Below are 20,071 nucleotides of genomic sequence, written 5' to 3'. Positions count from 1 at the left end.
CTGAGGAGAGAGAGAGATCATTGAAACAGGATGCACTGAGCACCATCTGAGGATAAGAACTTCAGCACTACAACAGGCTCCTGACCCACAAGTACTAAGGTAATTCAACCCACAGCAGTCCTGTGAGGTAGGGAAGCATTGGCTCCGTTTCACAGCAGAGATGTAACTAGGTTAAGGAGACATGTACAGAAGCATTAGTGAAGTGCCTGATAGCAGGAAAGCTGAGGTACCTTGCTGCCCAGGGAAATACAGGGCTGCAAGCTGGGCACTACAGTCTCTGCAAACTGCTATATCCCCTTTTCCAGACAGCTTGCTGGTTATCAGCTCTCCATTTAGCAAAGGTGAAGGGATCTCTGCAAGGTCAAGCTACTAGTATAGCTGCAATACCAGGCATGCTGGAACAGCTTTTACCTCTTCTAATGAAACCTCTCCATTTACATACAAGATTTAAATGTTCACAGCAGTAGGGACAGCACTTAGGTCTCTTCTGTCCCTGTTGAAAGCCCTAGCCACTGAGACTGTTGAATATTTAATTCTCCAAGCACCATAAGCCGTTGTCATTCTAGTGGCCCAGCTTCATTTATTGCATTGATGTGTGCCCTGACCAAGCAGATTGGTTTTGAGATCATGTCCTGGATTGAGACCTACTGGTGAGAAGGTCAACAGCCTGCTGCATGGGCTGACAGTCTGCACATGTCGAAGTTAGAGTCAACAGAGAGCTGATCAATGCAGTCAGCCAAGCTCAAAAAACAATTCAGCTTCCCCAAGAGAGGACCCCAAGAGAGGACACTTACATTTGACTGGCAGGACATTTGATCTCCCAGCCCCACTGCTGGCATTGGCTAAAGTATGTGAGAGCTTAGACACCTAGTAGAAGTGACCCAGTAGAAGTGACTGCATCTGGAGCGGGAGCCTACTCATAGCTTCCTCAGGCAATGTGGAAATCTTTGGGACCCACTATACCCACTGCAGTGTCTGAAGTGAGACTTAGGCCAAGTAATGGGAATCACTGTAGGTCTGCAGGTCTCTCTGCTAGGCTTCAGCAGCTCCAGCAAAGAGGCAAGAGCCTGAAACTCTAGCCTGAAGCAAGGGTCAGCAGGCATGCATTTGGGCATGGATCAACGGGTCACTGTTTTTGTTTAAAGAAAATAGCCCATTCGATTTCCATTCAACTAAAAGCACATTTCACCTTCTGTTTTTTGGATATATTAATACTGTGTTTGGAAGGGAACTTTGGGAGAACCTACGTCAGTTTTTTTTCCTGTTGAGACATTTTAATCAATTGTAAAGCCTTTTTTTTCCCCCTTCCCTTCCAGAACTTACATTTCTGGAATAAACTGCTTTAATAGAGCCATTTCTTTCTTTACACATATTTTTCCACTGAGCAAATTAGCTTATACTTCAGAATTAGCTATGAGTTTGTCCCACTGTTTACTGACAAGGTAGACCTTATAAGTAGGTGTTGTGGAAACATCTTGCCTTTATTTTCACCAGTGGACTGCTTTGTTACCTGTTCTTGTTAATAGATGGATTCCCATTAACTTCAGGAGATATTGAATATAGACTCAAAGGTTTAGTGAAAGTTTGCTAGGGACATTAAAATACTCACATCTGATTTTTCAAAGATGGGAATCTGATCATTGATGTCAATGACATGTATTTGCACATCACAGATTGTTTGGAATACTGCACAGAAAGAGAACAAAACAATATCAGAGCAAGCCTCCTACAGAAAAAACAACTTTGCTCCAGAAGGGTTCACAGTGTAGTGAGCATTGCCAAATCACCTGATCCAAGCAAAGCCCTGCTGTCGTAAGAAGGACAGGAGCTCCAATATTTTGTAGTCAGTGAGAAACTCACTATTTCTCTTCCTGTTCATTTTCCCAGTTCCCTCGATATTACCCACCCTGTTTCTTTTCATTTCCCCCTTGTTTTTTACCATACCTTTTTACTAGGGAGAGGACACCTATGAATTGTCTTTGCTCTCTCACTATGACTTTTGTGTGTCAAAAAGTAACCCCCAAAATCTTCTCCTCTTGGTGAACCATCAGACAACACTCTCTTTTTTGTTACAGTAGGACTTGAACCTAAGATCCATATAAATCTAACAGTGTTTCTTGAGCAGGGGTGCCTACAGGGAAGGGATCTGCAAACATGCTCTGTCTGATCAGATATAGCTGGATTTTAGTATTTTCCACATGTGCTTCATGAACTGAAACTTAGGAAATATCCTAAACAAAACTGTTTGGATGAAATCCAAATAAGCATCCAAAACAAATCAGCTTTTTCTCCCCCTCAAAAGTTTTCATATCATCTGTTTAAGTGATGCTATTTTATTAAGAGACATGTCACTCCATTATTTATATGCTAGTTCCTCCCAATGTGTAGGTTTTGCCTAACTATAAGAATTCCAGTATAAAGCTTTAAACTTTAGTATGGAGTTTCATTCCCTTTCCATTCAGTGAACCATAAGGGATCTTGCATGATGGGGATGGTTATTTTTGAAGATGAGTTTCAGTTCTTAATCTCTTAAAATACATTATCTGGATTCTCTGGGCAGCTGCATTTAATTTCTCCTTTTTTTTTCATGAGCCCTTTTAATCTGGGGGCGGGGGGAAACAGTATATAAACCCTAAATCATATGATCGCTTCATTTTTCCCTATGGAAGGAAATCTCTTACTGAAGAGTGTTTGTTAGTAAAGTGCCCACCCACTTTATCCATGCTTTGCCCTAGAGCTTGTAGCTTTCCATTCTTAAATTATGAATCAATATTAACCTCTCCGCATTTCTAGAACAAGAAAGTACAATTCCAGAGAAAAACAATTGTCAGTGCTGCTACTCCCTTTAATGCATCCTTTAGGATGTCTGTAATCCCTTGAACACTGAACACTGGAGATGCCAGGGTGAACAAAATTTTTCCAATGTATAACAGGCTTTACATACCTGCATCTGTCACCAACACCTTCAAGGAATAGCTGGAAGCAATACGCTTGTTTAACGAACGGCTAATTAACTGCAATATCCCAGTGTCTTGCTGAATAAAGAACAGATCATTTGCAGGAACTGCAGGAACCTGACTCTCAATTTTGAACTGCAGACGTGAATTCAGGGTGTCTTTCTGATCCATGTCCGTAGCAGACACGGTTCCAATATAATTTCCTGCAGCCAAGGAAAGATTGGAGTCACTCAGATAACGCAGTAGTCCTATCTCCCCACAGAGGCACACACTGATGACAGTGATACCAATACAAACAGTGGAGTCGCAATAAAAATACAAATGTGTGGCAAACATTATAATGGACACAGCCATTTAACTTTTTGGAGTTTTTCCCCTAGCATCCCAGCCAACCGTTTTGGGCTTGGGCAGTCCAAATGACAGTGCTATGTGTTTTGACCAGAAGTGATCACAGCAGACCACTTTAGGCTTGAGCACTCAGGGACAGATTTCGGTAATGGTCTAGTGAAGTCAAAAGGAATTATTCTGGAGGAGCACCTGGATTTGGGAAAATGGGCTTATGCTATTCAGAACAATATTTTTTCCACTGAGAATAGAGGGCTATTTTTCTTTGTACATTCTAACACTTGTACAAAACTCTGGTTGTGGTACAGAGCAATTTTATATTTTAAATGAAATAGTATTTTTTAAATACTGGTTTAGGGTCTGTCACTCTTAGGTTGTTGAAATCCTTTTCACATGAATTACCAAAGTGAAAACAATGGGGCTATTTGCACTAGAAAACTTTCCTCCAGGAGAGCTACATGTTACTATTTGGGATCAGAATTTTTAGCTTCTTTTGCAACCAATTCAAAACAATAATGAGACCAAAATGATGTACATAAAAGAGTAGAGCCTGTTTTCTTACCTGCATCTTCATTCTCTTGGACTTCAAGGACAGTGAGAGCCTTCTGGCACACAGGAGGATTGTCATTTATGTCTTCCACAATAACAGATATCTGCAGAGGCTTGTCCACTAGTTCTCCCTCTTTGTCTTTCGCGATCACAAAGAACAAATACTGCAATGAGAACATTGCTATTAGATGTGTTGATTTTCCAGAATGACAGTATTTTACATTTAAATGGATAACTATGGAAGCCTCCCATAAAACAAAATATCCTTTCACACTGTTTACTTTAGAGGTCTTCCATGACACCTTACTGTTTGTGATCTGGATTCTCTGAAGAATTGAAAAGGCCCGAATACTTCACTGTCCTGTGAACTTAGTCTTGCAAAACCCCAAGAAAGGCAGGAGTATCTTATTTTTGTCATTTCATAAACAAATCTGTCACATATGAAGATGGGGTTCCTCCAGCATAGCTGGTCCTTGGCATCTCTGTGCCCAAATTTCCTCCAAGAGCAAGAAGGGACAGACGGTTTTCTGTCTGAAAGACCCCAGACGGGGAACTCTGGAGTAACTTTGCAGTCACGACTGCAACTTAAACTCCTTTAGTTAGCAAAATGCACATGTGTGCACGTGGTTACAGCTTAGCCTGGCACAGGAAGGTCGCAGGTGCTCTTGGTGGAGTGACCTGTAGGAACGTACTGAGAGGCAGAGAGAAAGCGCCTGGGACTCAGTTGCAGTGCCGGGTGAGCTCTCGACTTTCTTGAGAGCAAGTCCAATTTTTACAGTTGTTTGTTGTTTCTGTTGTGGAGAGATCGCTGTGATCTATGTGCTGGAGTAGATTAGGAGGATTTGAAATGTCCAAAGCTCCTGCTTTCGCCTATGCCACAGCTCAAATACGTTTAGCTCTGTCACGGCGAGCTCCGCGTTGTGCTCCACATATGTGGTGGGGAGTGATTGCTAACAGACCGCAGAGAAGTGTTGGTAAGTAGCAAGCTAAAGACTGTTTACAGTGTAGTTGATGAATATGCTTTCATATCTATTTAGCCATTCTTTTCCATACAGAAATGACAAGAAATCAAGCTTTTCTTTCCTTTTTTCCTCTGTCCTCTCTAGCTTGCTTGTATTTACTCACATACTAGTAATAAGCTTCCTGCTATGGTCTCTCCCATCAATTAGGTTTTATGTGTTTACTTACAGTATCCTTTTTTTCCCTGTCCAGTGGCTCAGTCACATAAATAACTCCATTCTGATTGACAGAAAATGGGAGCCTGGGAAGCTGTTCTTTTACAAAAAGCTCATAAATTGCATCCGGTTCATTTGAGTGCACCTAAAAACACAAAAATAAGTCAAAATAGTAAGTCAGAATTGTAGACTGAGATTTAGCAAGAATCATTTGTGGGCCACAAACAGAAAAGATGGCTTTCCTGTTAGCTTCTCTTTAAGTCATAAATGAGAAAATTAATGGTTTGGCAATGCTGGGAGCAGGCCTCAGAAAACCAGACTAATAATCCACATCTGCTCACCAAACTGTTGTAGCACAGCCCTTTTACCTCCATTTATTCAGCTGTCTAAGATAAGCCCTGACACTTACTTTGTATGAAAGAGTTTTGTGGTGTGCAGATAAAAGGTGATACGGGAGAGGGAAGAACTATTCCTATTTGAAAGTCTTGTCACTAATTTAATCCACCTTCTTAAGCCATCTCTTCCTGCCTCGTCTTTGGTTTAGCTAGCTCACAGAAGTGGAATAACAAAGCAAATATCTGGTACCTATCTGCACATATGTGTGTGCATGCTATTTACATTCATCAAAGTCTGAGACAAAGGACCTTTAGTGGGGGTCTTTAGATTTTAAAAGAAATGCAGCAAATATGAAGTCAAATATTTCTGAAAGGATGTTTCAATATTTACTGCTGTATATATCACTTTTACTGTGCAATTATAGGCAAAATATTTTGCATTTGCACTGTGAAATGTCAGTGGTAAAAAATATTACGGGAATGCAGGAAACTGAAGTAGGGCATTTAGCTCCTTTTAATATAGCAGGTGTACAGTATCACACAAAGCTGGTCACAGCAGATGTCCCCGAATGCAGGGAACTGATCACACCAGGGTTTCAGCGTAGCTGGTCCTCTTCCAGCCTCTTTCGTAGATGGAAGAAGGTAACCTCAAAATGACCTTAAAGAAGTTAGCTCTTGATTCATCCAAAGCCTTTGGTGCTAGAGCGAGACTGGGACTGCTGAGAAACCCAGCAAGAGAGAACCGCAGCACATCTGCAGAGGCACAAAATTGCTCCGCGTGTAACAGGAGAGGCTGCTCGTCCTCCCAGGCAGCAGCACGCCTCTCGACAGAAGCTGCCCGTGGCTTTCCTCCCTCTGGGACACCTACACGAGGGCGTGTCCTCAGACGAGGAAATCAGGCCACACATTTACTGTCCCAGGAAGTATCACCTACGACTGTCCTCCTGAACTTTTCCTCCAGGCTAGTACATCGTAAAGCTCTGCTTAAACCGCTAAACTAATTCATTTGATGTGTCCTCGCCTTTATCTTTCATATTGTGCCAAACAGCCTTGAAAAGCACTTTTTGTCTTCCAGTCATTAGACTGTAATAAAATCGTCCAAAGGTTTCCTGTGTTCATGTCATTTTCTCACATGTGGACAATGCTAAAAGCCTCTCTAACCTGAAAGGCAGCACCTAGTCAGTCCGATATTTATATTGACTTAGGCTGTATCTCAGTCACATTCGAACCATTACTTTCGTACTAAAGATGGGTTAATGAGACCTGCACTAATGATCATTTCCAAAGGATGCCACATGGAACAGAATTCAGAGGTGCCAAAGTCCCTTTTTACTCAGATCCAGGCTGGGCAGAGCTTCTGCAGAGCTTGCTGTTGAGGCGGTGGGCACATCTTCACCATTCATTGGGAGAAGATGATTCAGTGGCGCTCAGGAGGCGCACCGGGAGCACAGCCGAGCTGCCGGCCATCACTGTTGCAGCTCCAGGCCCTACCTGGCTGATGTTGACAGGGTGGTCCCGGGTGGAGTTCTCTTGGATGTGGATGGTGGGGGGTGCCTTCCACAGACTCTCCTTCACGGTGATGATCACATCAGCACTACTGGTGAAAGCATTCATTGTCAGCCCTGCCATGTCCTTCACAGTGACCACAAGGGTGAAGGTGTCCTGCTTTTGGGGATCTAAGTAATAAGAGCCTAGAGAACAGAACAAAGAGCCGTAAGTGAAATGAAGCAGAGGTTGTGGAGACTGTTCACCTACAGACTCATCTGACCCATTGCCTCATACATGCACCTTGCTTCTGCATCTGCTCCAGGCTCACTCCTTAGATGGACCTCTGTGCCAAATCTCAGCAAGCTGTTTTCTCTGGCTTCTTTGAATGATGCAGCACTGCATCATGTGGACATAGCCACTCCACTGGCCCTGGCTAACCTCAGGAGATCTCTGTGCTGCAGTCTCTTTTGTCATGCAGAGGCATCATTGAACATCTCTCATTCTTTTCTTTAAGCACTTGCTCAGCTCAGCAGAAGAACCTGCTTATTTACATCATCACAGTTTAGGTAAGATCACGTGGCTGGCCCCATTTTCTCCACATTTTTCATTCTACTGTTTTTGGTTTTCTTGATTTCAAGGAACAGAATTAACCCTAAGATCTGGCTGCATATTCCAGAGGGCAAGAGAATCTACATCACTTATCATTGTACTTTCAGATCCCGATGTCCAGCTCTGCTAACTTCTCTTGAATTTGGTTGGAAACATGAACAAACTGCTCAAAATCAGGGTCGCAGTAGAGCGTGTCCCACAGACTACCTTTATTCAGAATTTGACATCAGAACTGTTGTCTCCATGTTCCTGTATACACCCAGGAATTCGTGCTTGCTTTTTGACAAACAAATAAGATCGTTTTACATACCTGTCATACTTGGCGAGATTGCTCCAGTTACATTATTGATCTGGAAAAGCATTTGCGAATAAGGGTTGGGAAAATGGTGGAGAATGCTGTAAGTCAGTTGTGCATGGGGAGTTGAAGGATCATCACGGTCAGTGGCATGGACATACATGAAGGGCTTGCCTGTTCGGATTAGAGAAGGGGCTGTGATGAGAAGAGACTGAAACCTCAACATGAAGACCATTTGAGCAGAGCAGGGAAGGCAGCTCACGGAGAGCTGCTGATTTTCCACAACACAGTACTCATGGCAAGCCATGCTTGTGCATGGAGGTTACGTTGCCTGTGTACCATCTTGCAGGTCACCCTTCCGCTGGCCCTGCCCAGTAGGGTCTCACTAGGCACAAAGACCAGCAGGTGCAGAGGTGACAGAACTAACCCAGAGAGCTATCTACCAGCCAGAGAGGGCCTGTACCAGGACTGCATTCCACCGGTATTTCTCATTGCTTTAGGCCACTTTGTAGTCCTTATACAAATTAGTTCAACCAAAAGCACCTTCAGAAAAGTGCCTTGCAATTGTGACACGGTTGTGATTAAAGGAACAATCATACAGTCATACACTGCCATGGCACAGTAAAAGATAATGGAAAAAAACAGAGATCCATGGCAACGTAAACGAATTTTTGCCTTTTGTTGATCCGTGCAACATTCAAAACCTTTTTGACTTGGACGAAGTTGAAGAATGTACTGAAATATTACAGAGTGGTTTTCTTGCACCATGGAGCCTTACATGCTCATTCTTTAGTGAAAGTTTCTTCTCGATTCCATGGCCACAGTGATCATATTTGGCCAAGTTCTTTGCTTCATTTCCAGCATGTGGATCTTGTACTGCTTTTCTGGACAGGATTACTGCAGCCCAAAATCTAAGACTGTCTGATTCTGAGAAGCATTAGTCACAGTAAACTCATACAGCATAGCTACACTGGCATTTTATTTCACTTCTTATTAACTATAATACTTAATTATTATGAAAATTACCTGGACGGGAGTTCTGCCTAACTACTCCAGTGTACTTCAGCTGATCAAATTCTGGTGGGTTGTCATTGATATCCTCAACAAATACTATAATAGTGTATGGACCCTTCACTCTCTGTCCCTCTTCATCCAGGCTTTCCACCTTGATTTGGAAAAAGAAGAAAAAACAAAGAAACATTTTCAAATTTGAGTTTAAAGGATCTAAATCAATCAGGATGGCAAATGTCAAGTCATTCTTACTGTGATGCAAATCTGGAGAGGGCCATCGCTGCATGGCTCCATTCACAGGGACATATCCACCACAGTAGTTCACTGACAATGGCTCATCACAGTATATAATGCCAACAATACAGAATAATCTGCCCCTGCTTTGGCTGATATTTTTCAGAAAGCAATTTCTGACCTCCAGTCTCAGCAGACTACTTGGACTCTTGCACAATTAGACCTCATGCTTTTCTTTAAATAGAAATAGATACTTTCCAAAGAACAAGCAGAAAACCCAACATGATACAGAGGACTTGAGTGTGCTATTGTAAATATCAGCTACAAAAATAAGCTGATCCAACAGTTTGTTAGGAACATTTAATTCTTAGTTCTGATTACATTTTTGTTCCAAACAAGGTGACTTCTCATTTTTCAGCCTTGTGTGATTTTTAGAGAACATACTATGCTCTATAAGTATATACTATGTCTGTCAGACTTTATTTTGTTTGCACATAATAGATCAAATCATGATTGTTCTTTCCTAAGCAAGCATCATTTTTTAGTTCCGTCATCACTTCTTCTTATCTGTAAAGGATTTCTAAGTTTTGGGTTAATAACTTCTGGGGTTAGAAAATTTGTACTCTATAATATTACCAATCCAAGGGTGCGTTAGAGCTGAGAACATGGAATAATTAAGCTTGAAGTGCTAGGCATCTTGTTCTTTAGTAAGATAGCTAAGGCTAGCTAAAACATCATCATGTACTTTGTCTTTTCAGATGCTGACCCTTTCATGGTCATTTTCTTCTCAGCTGGTAGTGTTTCAGAAAAAGGCAGTGCCAGTTCTGACACAGAATGAGCGCACAAGGCTGTACTGAATGTGACAAGGAGATCTCCTGCTCACCATCCCACTCCCAGCAGAGCTCCCAATGAGATGCTTATGAAAAGAATATAATAACAGGACAGGCACAGAGTGATCTTTCCTCTAATAGCCTCTAGTGTCTGCCAGACAGTTTTCTGCCAGAGGTTAGATGTGTGTCTCTGTGTCTAAATGTCATTTAGTCACATCATTTGTCATTAAATTAGGAAGATTATAATCTTCCTAAATAGATAATAATCGTTTCTTTTCACATTCCAACCACAGGGTTCACCCCACCAGTCTTCAGTGATGCCAAGCAGGTCTCATTCATGGTGCCAAATCAGTCATTTCACTTCCAATTAAGTATTCTCCTTATATCCAATTATAGAATTGGTTTTCGGATCAGGGTAAATTTTGTTCTCAATATAACCTTCCTGTGCTAAAGAGCACTCTCTTGTTCTAACTGCTCACAGTCCACAGCCATCATTAGGTTAACAGCAAAGTCCTCCAGGACTGTAAAATCATGCATCTTTGAACAAAACTCATTATTAGAAATGGAAAAGGTGGCTGTAAACAGAGAGGTAAGAAACAGTATGAAATGTCAGCACAGTTTTCCACTATTTTCAAGTTTTACCAAAAAAATGGGTATACATGAATAACCCTCCCTTCTTGTTTTTTACTGAGTTTTCACCTGCAGGCTGTACTTTGTTTTGGTCTCCCAGTCTAGAGACCCATTGAGGTACAGGACTCCCGTCTTCGGCACGATGTCGAGTAGTCCGTCTTTTTCACCAGTCGCTCTGAAACTCACAGCAGGTGGCTCAGCTGTGAACTAGAGTGGGGGAAAAATCAGAAGAAAAATCAATGCCTTTTTCAAGAATAATTTAAAGAATTTAATGCTTTTGTGTCTTTTAAAATCTATTGCCAGCAGTGTGTTTGGCTGGAGTAATGATATTCTAAGAGTCCGCTCAAACAAAGCTGCCCTTTTCTGATCCTCAACAGAGGAGTTTTCACTTTATTTCCTGAATGCTGCAGGAAATCTGAGCTGTGGTTTTTCTTCCAAAGGAAATGTCTGCCTAAGACAGGGGTTTGTCTGAGCACTGGAATGGAAAATAATGACACACATCCTCCATTCGCCTGGGAGCTGGATCTGCCCTTATGTGGTTATGGTTTGGGGAAAAGAACCTCAGAGCCTAAGGAAAATGGTGACACAAGTTACATGGAAGCCCATGCTCTAGGATTGCTGAATGTGGTAACCGCTGCTGCAGGATATCCTCTTAAAATGTATTTGAGAAGGGGATGTCTTTGTTCTTTTGCATGAAGACACTTGAATTCTCAGATAATGAAAGTCAAAGTTCATTTCAGATCATCTCTGGAGACTGTCCCACCGACAAGGATGGCAACACTGTCTATGAGATGAATATGCGAAAAGTATGGGATTTTTGATCTGCGTGGATACCAAGAGACACTGATTACCTGGTATATGAGGCGCACTCCAGATCCTTCTGGAACAGAGAAATTCATGTCCTTCAGAGGTCCAGTTAGATGCAGGTTCCCAAAATTCTGGCACATAGCCTATGAGAGAGACAGCAGTGGAGGAAATCGGCTGAGGACTGTCTAGTGTCATCACACATGAACAGCAACCCTCCTTCACAGAGGCTATTAAAGATTATTTTGGTGTACCTTAATGTAAGAGATACTTGCTGGCCTACACTGAGCCTCTCCTGGCTCTTTAATACACGTCCATCTTAATTTGATTTCAAAAGAAACATTTAGGTCCTGCCCTTTTCTAAACCACTACATAATTTAATGCGGCTTTGTCTGCCTTCAGGAGCAAACACATGTACCAAAGAGCTGAGGGTAGACTGAGAGCAAGAGGAAACCCATAAAAGCATTTCTGAATCACCACCTGTGTCCCCAGTAGGACCAGCCACGTCCCGTCTAGGAGCTGCACAATGCTGTGGCCACGAGTGTGGCAGGAGACCCAACACCCCACAGAGTGACCTGGGGAAGGGGAGAAATTGAGCCTGCACCCCTTGCAATCTCCTCAGCAAATCCAAACGTGGCCATGCACTATTTTGTGAGGGAAAAAGTGGATGTCCCTAGGCCCACTACCCCACTACCCTCAGTGGCTCTGGCCACCCGAGCAAGGCGTTCAGGCCCTGCCCCTTCACATCAGCTGCTGCTTAGTGTAAACAAGAGCCCAAGAAAAGACGTCCTGCTGATCTCTGGCTTCATGGCAAAAATGACATGTAAAACAGCCTCTGTTTTTTTTCCTAATGGCTGGCATTCGGTTCATATGGTGGTTTTTCTGGCAAAATTTTCGTGAGTTTTAGGAACAACACCGTCCCTCGTTCTTGAAGGCATCTGGGCACACTCTAATGCCCTTTCTGCACTAACACTTCAGAGCTGCAAATCAAAAATCGCAAAACCAGAATCAGTCTCTTAGAGCAGCTTTTGCATACAAGACAATTCAGCCTGTGATTCAGATAATATTCCTGCTTCTTAAAGGGCAAAAACAAACCCCCTTAAACTCCTGCTCTTCTCTCCCTGTTGCTGAGGCCTTGCCAATGCTGAGGAGCTGCAAACCAGAATCTGGGCTCTGTCGTTTGGCTGAGCAGGTGAAACTCCCCGCCGAGACCCATTCCTCCAGAGGGAAAATGACCTTATTCTGGTATACGAATTTGGAGTGCTGTTGTGGTGATATTATCCAGTGCATGTTCTCTGCCGCATGACTTTTTCCCTGAATTTGATCCTATTCCTTGTGGGACAGCTGTTTGGCCTCTTGCAGAAAGGCACAGCTTATATATTACCAAGGGAAAACTTAATTCAGACTATGATGAAAGCATGGCTAAGTTCAGCGTAATTTACCCTAAAGCACTGCTGTGTGCATGTCACAAGTTGCATTTGAATAATGCTGGATCCTGCTTACTAATACGCAGAGATTTTGCCCTCCTCTCTTACAAGGGTTTGCAACTTTTTTGCAAACAGGAAAACTATGATATTGTGAGAATTAGGGAAAGAGCTGTGGGAGGGGAAGGATGCTAAGGGAACACTAATGACACCAGAAACATATTTTAAAAAGCCATGTAATAGGTGGGCATACTAGGAAAGTGTACTTTATGGCTACACTCTACTTTTTCCCTAACCACTCACCACTGGCCTCTGCCAGGGACAAGACACCAGGTTAGCAGGACCCTGGATCTGACCCATTATCGCTGTTTCCATGACACGCCGGTGGGCACAACCTGGAACTTAGGGATTTTTCCCAGGAACATTTGGTGGGGAGCTCTTGCTCTGCCATGTTTTACAGGGCATGTTGCCAGCCCGTGAAAGCACAAAGGCTGACACTATAAAACCCAGCGGGTTCAAAGTGCAGCCTGCGAAGCAAGTAAGAGTTATCTCTTCCTGTCAATTAAAATTACTTTATATGGACCACAAATATTTCCAAATGTATGTCTACAGTATGAATCATGACTCAGGGGCCTGAAGGGGAAATAAGGTTTTCTCCTTGGGCCATATCCGGCTGACAGCTCTTCTGAAGCTGGCTGTAATGGCTATGGAGTGACTTCCCGGGAACTGGCGCTGCTGTGGTCAGCAAATTTTTGAAATGGGAAGCAACAACTAGGTGCTCACTACTGCACACAAACCCCACTCGTGGGTCTCCATATTTTGAGGGATTTTTTATTAGCTTTCAATTTCAATACTCTTCTTTTAGCTTTCCTTTTAATTTCAAATGTAAAGTAGGAGCCGTCTCTGTAACCTTAGCAAATATCAGTAAATCTACTTAATTTAATAGATCAGATCCATAAATGACATAACTAATACATTTCAGCTCCAGAAAAACCCTGAAAATGTATTCACATAGAAAATGAAGATAAATAAGTAATAAGCATGATTTAAATCATATACCACTATACCTTATAGAATACATTATCATAGAATATAATTTATCAGCACATGTATGGATTATAATACAGAACTCAGCTCTAGGAAGATAAAAATGTCTTCATTGTTTGATGATTTGTTGCAGTACTTTCAACTTTTTACTAGCATGAAATGAATTTATTGGAAAAAGTAGTATCTAAGGAGGAACCACAAGACACAAAACAGATAGTTGGTTTCTTCCATTTTTTTAAGCTTTTTTCCTAAAGATTGACATAACTTCTAAACTTCTGACCATGTGGGCACATGCACTGGGGACGTACTTCCACATCCAGTCCCCCTGCTCTGCCTGGAGCCTGCTGCCAGTCTGGCTTTCAGACCTGAGATGCCTTGTGTGGGTTATAGCTTGGAGGCTCACATGCAACTTTTGCCATTTGCTCCCAGAAAAATGAAAGAAAAGCTGTAACTCACCAAGTGAATGACAAGCAGAATTTGAAATCCACACAGTCTGAACATACTGAAAGACATTTTGCTTCAGCTCCTGCAAAGAAGAGGCAACAGACACTTTAACTCGGTAGGGCTGACCCACTCTATTTGAGCGTAAAGGCTATAGCTGAACTTCTCCGAAGCTTGAGGGAAGGAGCAGTCAAGGAGCGAAGCCTGAAGGGACCAGAGCTTCGCTGGGACAGCTGGAGCAGGCTCTGGCCCCGCAGCAGCAGGGGCTCCCGTGAGGCTCCCGTGAGAGCTGACAAAAAGAGGTTAAAACCGGCACAAGCCGTGAAGCCATATAACCTCACTACTGGGCTGCCTGATGTCACCCAACCCCTATTTTCATTTCTGCCTTACCGAAGTCAACGACACATTAGCAGGAAACATTATAACCACAAAAAGCTGAAGGTCTTATAGAGGCCATCCTGACACCCCTGTCTTTTAAGTACAAAATCAACCATTCAGTGCAACTTGCAGAGGGGAGGGGTGGGGGGGTCGTCTCTGCAACCCTCACAGAAACCTGGCTACCAGAAGCAAGGCTTCCAAGTCCTCAAAGTGCTACCTGCCTTCACGTAGCCTGAGTTTCAGAAACACCCTGAGCACACAGAGCAGTGAAAGTGGCTACTGCAAAGCCACAAATGAACAACTTCCAAAAAAAAAAAAAATCATTATTACAATTTCCTGGAAATTAATAGCTTCCTCCAAAATGAAATCTGATTTTCTCTCTGCTTCTTGATGTTAACATAAAGGGCAAGGCTCCTCCTGCAAAGAGTGGAGCACAGCACCGACTGCCTCAGTGCCGCACCTTGTTACCCGGCTCGGACCTATAGGTATCCTTTAACTACCACAGCTCCATCCCATGGGGGCTCCCAAGGAGAGGAAAACCCTGTGGAGGGCCAGGTCCCTCTAGATGCCTTCGTGTCTGGGCTTTCCATCATACTTTTTTTCCCCCCTTTTCTTTCCCCAACAGCTGACAAGACAGGACCTATAAATACAGAAACTGTTGCCCACACTGCTGTTCTCCCCAGCCCTCCTGCTACTGTGTGCCATGGGGCTTCTCCTTGCAAATCCCACTCTGAGCAGGTTTTTATTACTCTTGCAGTTACACCCTTCAAAATTCCTGGGCTCCTTCATGAATAGAAGCCAGCTGCATGGGTACCGGGAGAAAACAAAATGGCAGTCCATTGAACCTAGAGGTAACTGAGGCTGAAGGTAACCCTCTGCTGCAGGGCACCGGTCCTTACTGAGCGAGTCCCTTGCTGTCCTTCCGGGAGCCGGAGGAGCTGGGACATGGGACAAGGCAGACGGGTAAAGCCCTACATGTGTCCACCTGAAAAGCCAGTTTGAACTGAACATTGCTGATATTTCAGTAAGATACTGTAAGAAACATTGTTCAGTTCCTCTCTCTGTCAGACAGCCTCCCCTTTCCCCTCCTCCCAGGACTTTTTGAATATGTTGGCTCGCTTCAACTGTATTTAATAATGGGGCAGAAGCCTCAAAAAAATCTCTTCCCTACTAAACTGGGGTAACAGGTAAGGCTGCACTGTGTGCCCTGCCATCGCACCAGCAGCCCAGCGAGGACAGCCACCCTGCCCTTGGCTCTGCTGCTGGAAGGCCAGGAGGGAGCTGGGAGTACTGGGGGCTGCCAAGAGGACAAGAAAGAGGATATCGGCGGTCCAGCAGTCTGGGTTTAGGGAAAAGACAGGGAGCCGGGCCTGCTAAGGCAAGGAGAAAGTCTAAGAAAGGGACACATCTGGCCTTAATGTAGGGGACAGGAAATGTAGGACAATGTGCTCCTTCATATGGTTGTTTTAGTGCGCTGTGTCCAGTGTCACCATCCAGAACTGATGGTGAAATACAGCAGCGGAAATACAGCCATTTTGTAGGTTATGGGTTTGGAAGATAAATGCCTGTACTGTTCTCTTCTCCTCTGAAGGCAAACATAATTCCCTAACGTCTCACCATTTGCTTTGCCTCCTGTAAGACGAAGATGAATGGCTTGATCAGCATTTGAACCTTTATCCTGGGCATTTTCAATGCCAAGTGTTGAGCGGCTGGAAGCTGCTACTAAATCTCATGAAATCTCACAGCACCGCCAAGGACCAGAGCCCCAAAACACACTATTCCCTGCCGCCCAATATAGAGTCTAGTATAAAATTCAGATCCCCTGAGACTCATGCAAAAGTTTTCAATAATAGACAGGATGAGTTTCAGGATTAGAATAGGATCATCTTAACTGAAAGGAGCCTGAGATCTAGCTGACGACAGGACCCATATTTCCCCTCCTTTCTCAGTTTCATTTCATTGTTATATCCCTCATAATCCCTTATGGATCCCCTGCCTGAAAGGAAATCTCTAGGATAACCAACATACAATATCACAGTGACTTTCAATAATAAACATTCAGAGAACAAAGAAAATTCCCGGAGGTTAAAGATCAGTAACAGCCAAAAGGATTTGATTCCATGAAAAAAAATGTTGGTTTTCTTTAAATGATTGATTTCAGATGTTAAAACTCAGTAAAGAGAAAACAGAAGAAATTGATCCAAATCAAATACAAACCAGACTTAGCCTTAGCACAGCAGTCATCCATTTTACAAGGACAGCAAAGTTCCTGACATTGCCAGAAAAACCTTCATCAAACCCTTTGCTTCAGGGTTTAAAGATCTTTCACTCAAATGACAGATCATCTCTTACCTGTAACATGAAAAGCTTGTTTTGCTCTAAAAATATTTCTTTCTTTTAGCTGTAGGAATCACCTTTGCAGGTTGGTAGTGTCCGTTTGTGCTTCTCCACACAGTTTATAGTTTCTCAGACTCTCCCTAGAGGTTCAGTGGCTCAAACATTAACAGCATGGAGAATTATTGATCCTTAATGACTAGGTGTGGTATGAAATAGCAGCCATGTAAGGAAGCAGTGTGGTTCTGAGATAATTTATGGCTCCTTATTTCCTTTGGGATTTTCTGTCTGAATTTAGTTTTTCAGCGTGGCTGCAAGAAATGAACAAGCAATGCACAGATTGGAGCCCCCGGGAGCAAGTTGTCCTTTCTGTAGGAGAGATGGTGGAGAGGAGAAGGCATGGGCTTCTGGTGGAGATCAGGTTTGCTACTCTCCTAGTCACAGTGATGATTCACGTTCAGAAGACAAGAACTTGGACATTAAAGTGACTTTTTCACAGCAGATCTGTGCATGGGGAGCACTCAGCCTATTTATAGGAATAATTCATCAGACGTGGACTCTTGTCTGCAGACATGGAGAAAGTTTAAGTTTTCTGTGAGCTCTGCAACAAATTTAAATCGGGTAATTCTGAGCAAATCTTTCTGCCTGTTTGCAGATACTTATCTCATAATGGTTATAATAACTCCTCTCCCCCATGTTTCATCTTTCATGTCTGTTTAGGTTTTCAGTCCTTCAAGGGAGCCAATCCCCGCTTGTCCCTGTGCCATAGCACCTATAGCAATGGGAATGGAAATCAACTGGACTATAAAGGACTATGGTAAAATAAATAATAAATAAAATACCATGGAAATTATAAGTGGAAAAAAGAGAAGTTTTTAAAAGTCTTAATTCTTGAGATGTTTTGTTTTCTGCTGCCTCACTTTTTAATATCATACTTATTTCAGGTGTTTTGAACAGCCTTATTTTCTTCTCCCATAATGTTAGTTTTCATCCAGGTTCCAACTTCTGGCTTCAATTTCCTGTGTGTGCTGTATAACTCTTGATCATTGTTTAGTTTTTTGTGCAGAGCATTAAGCATTTTCTGGACTATGCATTCAAAGAAACAAATGTTTTGAACTGATTACAGCTGGAAAGTACACAATTCTGGAAAAGGTGAGTTTTCTGTAGTTCAGATCACACTTTTCTCTTGAAATCAATATTTGTTTCTACAGGGAAAAAAATCTGGACTGTGCTTTCAGCATGCTTTCAGACACGACTGTTCTCCATTTACTCACAGACTCAGCATGATTTGGGCATTCGCAAAAGCTGCTGCTAGCAGAGAGTTATCTTTAGAGCACAGCTCAAAAACAAGAGTTTCCATTAAAGCATTAGGACTTATTGTTATGATTTCAAAATAAATATAATGGGGGGAGGGAACTGAACTTTCTTGGAAATATGTTGACTTAAAGTGACTTACATGGAGATTAATTGTGTGTTAGTTGGACATGAATGAGCAGGATTTTCAGCACAAAGCATATATTTCAATACAGCAAGAATTCATACTGCAGTAACAATCAAATTCACATAAACAAACTCTGAATTTCATTTTTTTCTTCCTTTACATTAAAATTATGCAGAATAACTCAAGTAATGATATTATAAGTCAGAATCACATAAACAAGTCAGATATTTGTCCTTAAAATGCTGAAGTCCATGTTTAGAACTCTTATTTTTAGGAAGTGCAGCAGGATATTTGAAAATATAAATTTAAGGTACTTTATATGCTTAACTGAATGCATATATTTTTTAAAGCCATTGGAATAGCTGAGCCTGTTCACCCGCAGTGCCTTTCTCTGGCTGAAATAATTTCCCAGTTGCAGAGCAACTGCTTGCAGGTTGTAACCACACAAGAAAAAATTCTCCCATGTCAAAAACATTACAAAGTCCAGAAGCACTTAAAGCTTTACAACAGTCATAACATGGTGCCACAGATAAAATCACAAGAAGAAACTCAGCAGGGAGATTGGTTCCTTGAGCCAGCTGTTTCTCTGAGTAAATCTGATGAAAAGAAGGCAAGTGTCTAGGTGTTTATTGTGTGAATCATTGTTAAACGAGTCAGTTTTTCCAGAAACAACTCTTCCCATATCATTAGTCACATCCTCTTCACTCTTCCAATTTATCAGCTCTGACATTCCTCCTTCTCTCCTTTTCCACTTTTTCTTTCTGTCTTTTTACTCTTTCTCCTTATTTTAATTCACCTGATGTCTCTCCATGTACCTCTTTCATTTCCAAAACAAAATTTCCATTTCATATTTCCTCCCTAACCTCAGCTTCTTTCCTTTTCTGCTTATTCTGAGAACATTATGTTAATGGATCTCTTAGGGCACGATAATTCCACAACAGCATCAATATGTATTAAAGTGGGCTAGCACCAGTGGAGGAAATAGCAGCATAGAAAAATAATGTGTGAAGAAAACTGAAGTTGCTAGTCATCTATCTCCTTCACTTCTCCTGAGGCAGAATCAGCCTATAACCTTCCTGATTGCAAAAAATGCAAACAACAGCCACTCCTAGTCTCCACAACTGCTTCATCCGGGTACTTCCAGATGCCTGGTCATTAACACCATCATCCTCTGGATGTTGTTCAGTTGTTCTCCATCTTTGATGGTGGGCTCTGCCCCATATTCTTCCAAATGAGGCTTCTCAATGCTGCTGAGGACAGACTCCCACAAACAATATTCCCTGAGAAATGCAAGTCTTTCTAATTTAGCTATAAAGTATTTTCATGTTATCTTCATTATGTGTTGCTAGTTGCACATCAATTATTCTGATTTTGTCTGTATTTTCCTGTGCTATGTATTCACCTTTAGTAGTGAAATCTAGTTATGACTGTCTTTGTGCTTCCTTCATGAGTTTGAGGCCACTTAAGGGCTCTGATTTAATAAAGTACTTTGTTCTTGCTACCCTTCCTAACACTACTAACACTTTGGGACAGAATATGTCCTTCAAGCCATTTATACAGAGGCCTTGTCATTCCTGCTAATGCTTTTCTTTGACATGTTTCCCATGAAATCCATTTTATCAATAATCTGATTTTATAGAAATCTGCTTGCTTGAAGTCCATTCTAATTTTTTTTCCCATTCCCTCTTTCCCTTTGCAAGGATTGTAGACTCTATTTCATTATGGCATAATCACCAGAGACTTA

At 42.2% G+C, this 20,071-nt stretch overlaps 1 protein-coding gene and 1 long non-coding RNA gene across 2 annotated transcripts in view; one reads left to right on the top strand and one right to left on the bottom strand.

Annotated features, from left to right (window-relative positions):
• Window positions 1–17,028, bottom strand: part of CDH17 (cadherin 17) — a 28,900-nt gene extending 11,872 nt beyond the window's left edge. The window contains exons 1-11 of the mRNA XM_026099843.2: window positions 16,905–17,028; window positions 14,190–14,259; window positions 11,310–11,408; window positions 10,528–10,665; window positions 8,780–8,918; window positions 7,769–7,927; window positions 6,853–7,052; window positions 5,040–5,171; window positions 3,865–4,015; window positions 2,945–3,160; window positions 1,610–1,686 (exon numbers count right to left, since the gene is read on the bottom strand). Coding sequence (XP_025955628.1) covers window positions 1,610–1,686; window positions 2,945–3,160; window positions 3,865–4,015; window positions 5,040–5,171; window positions 6,853–7,052; window positions 7,769–7,927; window positions 8,780–8,918; window positions 10,528–10,665; window positions 11,310–11,408; window positions 14,190–14,246 — 1,368 coding nt within the window. The 5' untranslated portion in view covers window positions 14,247–14,259; window positions 16,905–17,028. The remainder of the gene's footprint in view (window positions 1–1,609; window positions 1,687–2,944; window positions 3,161–3,864; window positions 4,016–5,039; window positions 5,172–6,852; window positions 7,053–7,768; window positions 7,928–8,779; window positions 8,919–10,527; window positions 10,666–11,309; window positions 11,409–14,189; window positions 14,260–16,904) is intronic.
• Window positions 41–17,725, top strand: LOC112983021 (uncharacterized). Its single transcript, XR_003259126.2, has 3 exons — window positions 41–99; window positions 17,185–17,507; window positions 17,607–17,725. It is a non-coding gene; the product is annotated as an uncharacterized LOC112983021 (long non-coding RNA).
• The last annotated feature ends 2,346 nt before the right edge of the window (window positions 17,726–20,071 follow it).

Source organism: Dromaius novaehollandiae, chromosome 2 (genome assembly GCF_036370855.1).
Source record: "Dromaius novaehollandiae isolate bDroNov1 chromosome 2, bDroNov1.hap1, whole genome shotgun sequence".
NCBI classification, from domain to species: Eukaryota; Metazoa; Chordata; class Aves; order Casuariiformes; family Dromaiidae; genus Dromaius; species Dromaius novaehollandiae.
This window is presented reverse-complemented; position numbering and strand designations above follow the sequence as displayed.